The sequence below is a fragment of the Jatropha curcas genome, chromosome 7 (genome assembly GCF_041381405.1).
Source record: "Jatropha curcas cultivar XTBG-Jc1 chromosome 7, XTBG_Jcur_1.0, whole genome shotgun sequence".
Taxonomy (NCBI): domain Eukaryota; kingdom Viridiplantae; phylum Streptophyta; class Magnoliopsida; order Malpighiales; family Euphorbiaceae; genus Jatropha; species Jatropha curcas.
Genome location: NC_143157.1, coordinates 13,871,508 through 13,879,337, shown reverse-complemented (window position 1 = coordinate 13,879,337; position 7,830 = coordinate 13,871,508). Strand labels below are relative to the sequence as shown.

General features: G+C 33.0%; 1 protein-coding gene across 1 annotated transcript; it reads left to right on the top strand.

Annotated features, from left to right (window-relative positions):
• The first annotated feature begins 4,410 nt into the window (after positions 1–4,410).
• Positions 4,411–7,464, top strand: LOC105638558 (F-box/LRR-repeat protein At4g14103). The gene is made up of 3 exons (XM_012222382.4): positions 4,411–5,476; positions 6,449–6,621; positions 7,222–7,464. Exons 1-2 carry the CDS (start codon positions 4,544–4,546, stop codon positions 6,617–6,619), a joined length of 1,104 nt encoding a protein of 367 aa, XP_012077772.1. The 5' UTR covers positions 4,411–4,543; the 3' UTR covers positions 6,620–6,621; positions 7,222–7,464.
• Positions 7,465–7,830: the final 366 nt, after the last annotated feature.

Below are 7,830 nucleotides of genomic sequence, written 5' to 3'. Positions count from 1 at the left end.
TGATAACTCTAAATGAAAGAATCATCTATATCAACTAATTATTAAATATGACACTTTTCCACATCATTAGAATTGGCCACATCATTAGAATTGTACCCAGCTTTAGCAAATAGTTTGTAAGCATTAGGGTCTTTTGGCTAACAATGCTGCAAGGTCAACTATCGAACTCTTGGAAGACCTTATAAAACCTTTCAAGGGTGACTTAAAGACTTTAGGGGAAACAAGACTGGTGACTGGTAGAGTCAAATCTTTCAAGCCTCATATTATATCTTCTTGATTTGAGGAAGAAGATTTATCATATTTGCTGTTTGAGACATGTACAAAACATAGCTTTATTTTTTTAACGACTGTTTGTCTCGTCTTTGCTAAGGCGTCATGTTCTCTTTCTTTTGCTGAGGAAAACTCTCCTTCTTCAATCTTCTTTGTAGGAGCCCTTACTTTGCATTCCTTAAGAGCCGGTTGAATTTCCTCAATCAAAAATTCTTTAAAGTAGAACGTTGCATCAACGAAATTGAATCAACTTTAGTGAACGACTTTGAATTAGCTACGACTGTTCTTACTTTTCCACCCTTTGAGTACTTGAAATTTTGATGGTCAATTGAAGGCAACACCTTATTTCCATAAATCCACAAATGTCCTAACAATATGTTGTAAGTTGTTCTTGCATCAATCACATGGAGAAGAACACTTGACTCCATCTCGTCAATACATAAGTGAAGCTGAATTCTACCAACAACCATTTGCCCATTCTGATTGAAGCCATGTATCATCAATCGACTTTACTTCAGTTTATCGATTGGTATACCAAGTTCCTTGAAGGTCTTGAGAGGCACAATGTTGACGGTTGAACTAGACCAAGCAAGATTCGATTTACCCTTCTTTTGTAAATATAACCTGTAATAAACAAGGGATGATTATAGGGCTTATCACCAAGCACTCGATCTTCATTAGTAAAGGTGATTTTTTCAACAGCTATCTTGTTTTAGCTCTCCTTCAATATGACAGCATGTGAAACACAATTCAGCATCCATTAACTCCTTTTGCATGTATTCCGCCAAAGTAATTGATTACCTAGGCTTTTGTTCTACGTAATCTTCTACTCGTAGTTCAAAGATCTTTTGAGGCTTTTGAGACTTTGGTTAAATCTTTGAGGAAGTTAATTGTGTTGACTTGACGAACTTTTTCAACATCTTACTCCTCTTGGGAATTGCCTTAGATGGAAGTGGGTTCCTCCTTTTACTTCTTTTGTGAGTGACCAAAGTCCATCCTTCATCTTCAAATTGATTCTCAATAGGCTTATTGCCCCAGTGGTGCTTCCATCTCCTTGTAGCAAGCTGAACTCATTTGGAGAAGAAGCTTGGTTTTGGAATAGACACCTCAACTTGAACCGGGTCAAAAGAGCCAAACCTTATTATTTCTTTTCTTATGGGGATCGACGATTCATCAACTACTATTATTGTCAAAATTGGTAGTTGCTTCCTCCTCATCAACAGTGATGACACCATTCTTTTGCAACTCCATGATTTTCTCTTTCAAAACGAAACACTTTCCAACTGGATGGCTAATTAGCCTATGATACTTGCAATAGTTTGGATCAACCACTTAATTTGCTTCCTCCAGGCGCTTCATCTCTAGCAATTGGATGAGTTTAGCTTTAAGCAGTTCATCCAACATTTTTGAAACGCCAGAATTGGAAAAAGGGTAGCTCTTTTCTTACCTCTCCTTCAAAGTAGCATTTTTCTCTTTATTGGCTGAAAAGGAGTGGCCTTCACATGCTGCTTCTTCTTAATCCTAGGTTGTAACTTGATTGGCACTGTTGTTACAGCCATAGATTGCTTACTTTCTGACTTGGTGAGTATGTAGCAAATTTTTGCACATCTGGCTCATCTTTCCCATAAATAGAAATATTAAACTCCATGTCATGAGCCTAAGTAGCCGATTCTTCAAAATTATAAGGCTTGATCCCTTGTAAGATGTAGTGCAAGCCCCAGTGCATGCTCTTAATGCACATGTCAATTGCTTAGGATTGTGATAGCCGATCCTTGTAATTCAAGCTGAGACTTCTCCCTCTTTCGATGTAGTCAATAACGGATTCTTCCTTCCATTGACAAATAGCAGTGAGTTCAATCATACTAACTACACATTTGGTGTTGTAAAAGCGATTGAGGAATTCCCGCTCTAGTTGTTCCCAGCTATCAATAGAACTAGGCTTTAGATCAGTGTACCAATCAAATGTGTTTCCTTTCAAATGCCGAACAAATTGGATGGCGAGTTTTCTATCAAATTATTGAAATTTAGGAGGTTGGTAATTTGATGGCATCTTCATCATATCAATCCTCGAAGCATAGGGCTTTGAATAGGTGCAGGAAGGTTGCATCGTAGTCTCCAACTGATCTTTCAAAGCTTCTTTAATAAGCTCCTTCGGTTGAATGGTCAAGATTGAGCCATCAGCAGTAAGTTTAACACCTTTTTCTAGGGTCTCCTTTGATGGCATCTCTTTCAATGGTATAAACCCTTTCCATGCAGATTCATCCTTTTCGGAAATCTGACTTTTCATGTCATGTTATCTAACATGTTAATGAGGAAGGTAATTTGGCTATCTTTCTTATGAAGAGCATGATTGAGAGCTACTAGTTGCAACTTCAAAGCATCCAGTGTTCTTCTACTGATGTAGTTTTAGTCATCATAATTGACATGAAATCAAAAGAGTTTGTTGTTGAAGTAGTTGACCGCTTTTGGGAAGCGCTTTTCTCTGCGGACTCCACTAGAATTGGAGAGCAACAACAGATTGTTGAGGCTGAGGAGTCATCTTCGCTTGAGTTTCAGCGACAGGCTTTGTCTTGATATTTACATCAGGACTCAAGTCAGTAGTAGATCTCAAATCGAGAGGATTTGAAGTGACAGTTTGTGTGGCCTTTGAGGTGACAGTGATCTTCTTTAGTGCCATTGAATCTTTTGGTTGATTTGTTGAAACTTTGAGGTTTGCAAAGAGGAGAGATGAGAGGTGGAGATGTCCCAATAAGCATGCTAGAAATCTTTACGCGTAAAATTCATTCTTGAAAATTAAGAAATAAAATACAAAATACAAATTGTATTTATAAAAAATCATTGGATACAATCTCTATATGGAATATCCTATTACGAAGAAGATTATCATCTGATTCTTCTCTTTGTTGTTGCAAACACGATTCAAGAGTCTAAACGACTTGATCTTGGATCAATATAGAATGAGACTCGGAACATGATTCAAAGGTCGAAAAGACTTGATGTTGATTTGATGTGGAATGAGCTTTCAAGAATTCAAGGGTCGAAGAGACTTGATCTTGAATTAGAGTTGAAAAAACTTCGATTCTTTAGACTTGGAAGAGAGCTTTGCAGTCTTGAATTTGATAGAGTTTTGAGGCGTCTTTTCTGTCTGTCTCTATGTGTCTGTGTCTTATGTGAAGACATGCCTCCTATTTATGGAGATTTGAGGAAGTCTCCTTGCCAAGTATATAATTTGATTGGTCCACTTGGCGTGCTTCATTGGCTGCTGCGGTGTCACTTATCTTATGCAAACGCTTGACTTATTCACAAAATATTTAATTTAATTAGTCACTTGGCAAATTTATGTTGGATTTTACTACATTATTTATTTATGCAATAAATAACATTTATCCTATAATTTTATTTTAATAACCATTTAAAATATTTTAATTGGTTATTAAAATAAATTATTTAATTTAACTAACTAATAATTTAATTGGCTAATTAAATAATAAAGTTAATAATTAAATTAACTTAAATAAAATTTAGGTGTTCACAACATCCAAATTTCACCAAATGTGATATCAAAAATTTCATTATTCCTTATATATTTCCTTATATATATATATATAGTACATGTCATACACACGATATAGTACATGTCATAGTCTCATATAGTTTTTATTACAATATGATACACCTTCCTTCCAAATCTTCAAAAATATAATTTAAAGAAAATTTGAGCAGCTTATGCTTATTTGTGTCTTATAAATAATCAATTCAATTGGAATAATATGATTTCTTAATTAATGAGGTAAAACAAATTAATGTCTAGGATATGTATGATAATTTCACCCATTAAATGTTTTATTTAGGTTTATTAAAAGATGATAGATAAAGATTTGAAATTTAGATTGTAATTCTCTATTCTCTTCTCTATCAAAATTAAATAACTTTAAGTGAAGATAAAAATGACATTTTGCATAAATAAATATGGACAAATAAGACAATTTAGGTGATCATTGTGAGGCAATAACCATTGCTGATAAATTTATTAAATAACTTCAATTCTCAAAATAATTAATATCTTTATCGAAAATACCAAAAGATTAAGATATTATTAGCAATTAAAAAAAAAATGAATTAATATTTTCTTGATCTTTTAATGTCTTGTACTAATTTATCGTAATCCCCAATTCTATTCGTCCTCTTCCAGAATCCGTGGCAACCAGAAAATCTTGCGTTTGGGCAAGATTTAGCTATTCGCATAAAAAATAAGTAAAATCAAGGAGTAAATATGGCAGTTACAATGAAGAGCAAGATAAGGCTATCGGTAAGCAGGAAAGAAGACAGAATAAGCCAATTGCCAGATTCTCTTCTCCATCACATCCTCTCTTTTCTGAACGCCATTGATGTTGTTCGTACTAGTTTTTTGTGCAAACGATGGAGGTATTTATGGACTTCTGTTCCTTCTCTTGAATTCAGTGACCAAATCATCAACACAGGCATTGCTGGCTCTAAATCGCTTTTTTTCACTAACTTTATCAATCAATTTCTACTGCGTCGTGAGTTTTCTCCCATTGACAAGTTCATCATCAGGTCATATTTAAATGTTAAAGCTATTGCAGTAGAATCTTTTATTGGTTATGCAATGAAACTTGGGGTTAAACAGCTTGATATAGATTGCTTTTTCTCTACACAAGAAGATCTAAGAGTTGGTCCCATGAAGTCATCTCCTCGTTTCTTCAGTTGCAATTCGTTAACAACGCTAAAATTGAACTTTCACGGAGGCATATTTACTATTCCTACATCCTTGGGGTTGCCATCTTTGAAGACTTTACATCTTATTTACTTTGGAAATTTTGATGGGAATGTCTTTTCAACCTGTCCAAATCTTGAAACTCTTATACTTGAGGACCTATTCTTGTATGGTATCAAAAGTTTCAATATTAATGCCCCCAATTTGAAAAGCTTGGTTTTAGATATTAGCGAGACTGATGATCCCATGTTTATGATTTCTGCTCCAAAGCTTACCAAATTCAAGTTTACTACTGGTCAGCTTGTAGTCTTCTCTATTAACAATCTTAACTCCCTTGATGAAGTGGATTTCGATTTGATTTTCGAGTTTAATCAGGATGAAACAGACGACGAGTTTTGTCTTAATTTAGTCAACATGCTTAATGAGTTTCACAATGCAAAATCCATCACTTTATCCTGGGATACATTTGAGGTAAGTGTGCTTTAATGCGTTTGCAACTTAAGCATTGATTTATGCAGTTTGGTGGTAGAAGGTGTTGTGAATTAAGTTGTTAAAAAGAATCCTAAGTAATAATGGCATCTCCCTTATATTAACTATATTTGTTGCTAGTTTTTGTTATTACCATCAACAGAGACAAGTTTCTATTTCTTTGTAGAAATATGGACCTTTCTCATATTTATAATTGTCTTGAAAGAGTAATTGTATTGGTGTCTATTACTGTTGATCTTTTTTATTTTTTATTTTTTATTTTTGCAAAATCTCTGCAAATAACAGATAAGAAAAAAGTCATATTGTGGCTGGAACAGTTTCCTGCAACCTCACTTTCATTTGGTTGCATATGTTTTACTGCATTCACACTTTACACTTGTCCTTTGAACTTATTAGTTTCTATTAAATATAAAACCTTTTAAAGAAAATCCCTTGAAATTTAAAATTATGTTGATGATAGCATCTAGAATACTTAGAGGAGGGGCAATCATTTGTGGTTAAACCCATGTTGAGTTTTGGTTTTTAATTTTATTTTATTTTTCAATGAATTGCACTATCTTATAGAGCAACTTGAAGTAGATGGGAAGGGAGTGGAAGACCCAAGATGACATGGGATAAGTAGTAATGAAAGCTCTAGATATACAGAATGAAAGAAATAGATCTATGTAGAACCAACTACAACTAGTTTAATATTAAGGCTTAATTCATATTGTTATTGTTGTAGAACCATTTTTTGTAAGTATCTGGGGGCAAAATATAACCAATACATGAAAGTTATATTTCACCTGATTTTTACAGTTATTATGGTATGCAACTTTTATAAAGTGCATGTTTACTTCATAATCTTCTTCTTGCTAATTATTTCATAATTCAAAACTATAAAAACTTCTTTTTTGGAGGTATTATTTTCTACTATTTTACAGTCATTACATTTAATGAGTTTAACTTTTTCAGGTTCTTTCCATGTTTCCTGATACACTAAATGAGCATCCGTCGCAGTTTTCCAATTTAAAGTATCTTAAGTTGGGACGTACATGGCGAAAGCATGTTAGTCTACCTGGCTGTGTCCTAGCTTACTTTCTTAAGAATTCTCCATCACTGAAAGTGTGTTTGCAGAATTTTTAAAGGTAATGAAAGAAAGCTTTAGTTATATGCCCATTGTTTACTGCTAATACATTCAACATTAGTTTGCTGTATTTTGACATAAAATTCCCCTCTAGTGTTGCATTATGATTTCTTAGGTCAAATGCCAAAGCAGTAGCTTTTTGAAGGCAACTCTTTTTGGCCATTGTGTATTGGGTTCTGATTTGAGGCTTGTAATCTCGCATGGGAAACTGATTTTACTTGTGAATTGCTAGTGATATTTTGAATTCCCATTAGCTTATTTTGGGGGGATCTTGTAAGGAAATGGTTCCAACATATGATAGTTAATGCAATATCACTAGACTTCTGAAAAAAGTATAAGCTATGATTGAAAAAAATATAAAAAATTTCAGAATATTTATATATTTTAGATATTAATTTGAGTTTTAGTTTTTTTTTAGAATTTCCAATATTTTTATTGTTAAAAATATGAAATTTTTTTAATATTCTGAAAGAAAATATAGTTAAAAGTAGATGTCAACTCGTACTTTGCTCGGGCTTATAATGGTGATTTTGTAGTATTTAAGCACTAGTTTGCAGTATTTGACATAAAATCTCTCTACTATTGCTTTATGATGTCTCAGGTACAAATGCCAAAGGAGTAGTTTTTTTTTTTTGGAGGCAACTCTTTTTGGGAACTCCATTGTGAGCTTGGGTACTGATTTGAGGATTGTGTTCTCCTACTGGAATTTATCTTACTTTTTAAGTGGTTGGTCTTTCAATTACTAATGATATTTTGGGGGTTGTAAGGACATGTTTCTCAACTCATGATTATTCTTGCAGTGCTATCACTTTTAGATATTTGATTTTTAGATTATTTTTTAGAATTTTTAGTATTTTTAATATGCTGATTTGAGGCTTGGAATCTTTGATGGGAACTGATTTTACTTTAAAAGTGAATTGCTAGTGATATTTTGGATCCCATTACCGTATTTTGGGGCACTTATGAAAAGACTACAACATATAATTAAAAAAATATGAAAATATTTATAATATTTATATATTTTAGATATTGATTTGAGTTTTAGTTATTTTTAGAACTTTCAATATTTTTATGATTAAAAATATGAATTTTTTAAATATTTTTGAAAGAAAAATATAGTTAAATGTAGATTTCAACTCGCAACTTTATTCGGGCTTATAATGCAATTTTAATTGTTGTAAATATCCTATAGTATAGAATTGAAGATCAT

Excerpts from the sequence above, each read along its gene's own strand:
- LOC105638558 (XM_012222382.4), top strand. The coding sequence starts at position 4,544 with ATGGCAGTTACAATGAAGAGCAAGATAAGGCTATCGGTAAGCAGGAAA. Across the intron at positions 5,477-6,448 it reads TATCCTGGGATACATTTGAG|GTTCTTTCCATGTTTCCTGA; the intron begins GTAAGTGTGCTT and ends TAACTTTTTCAG.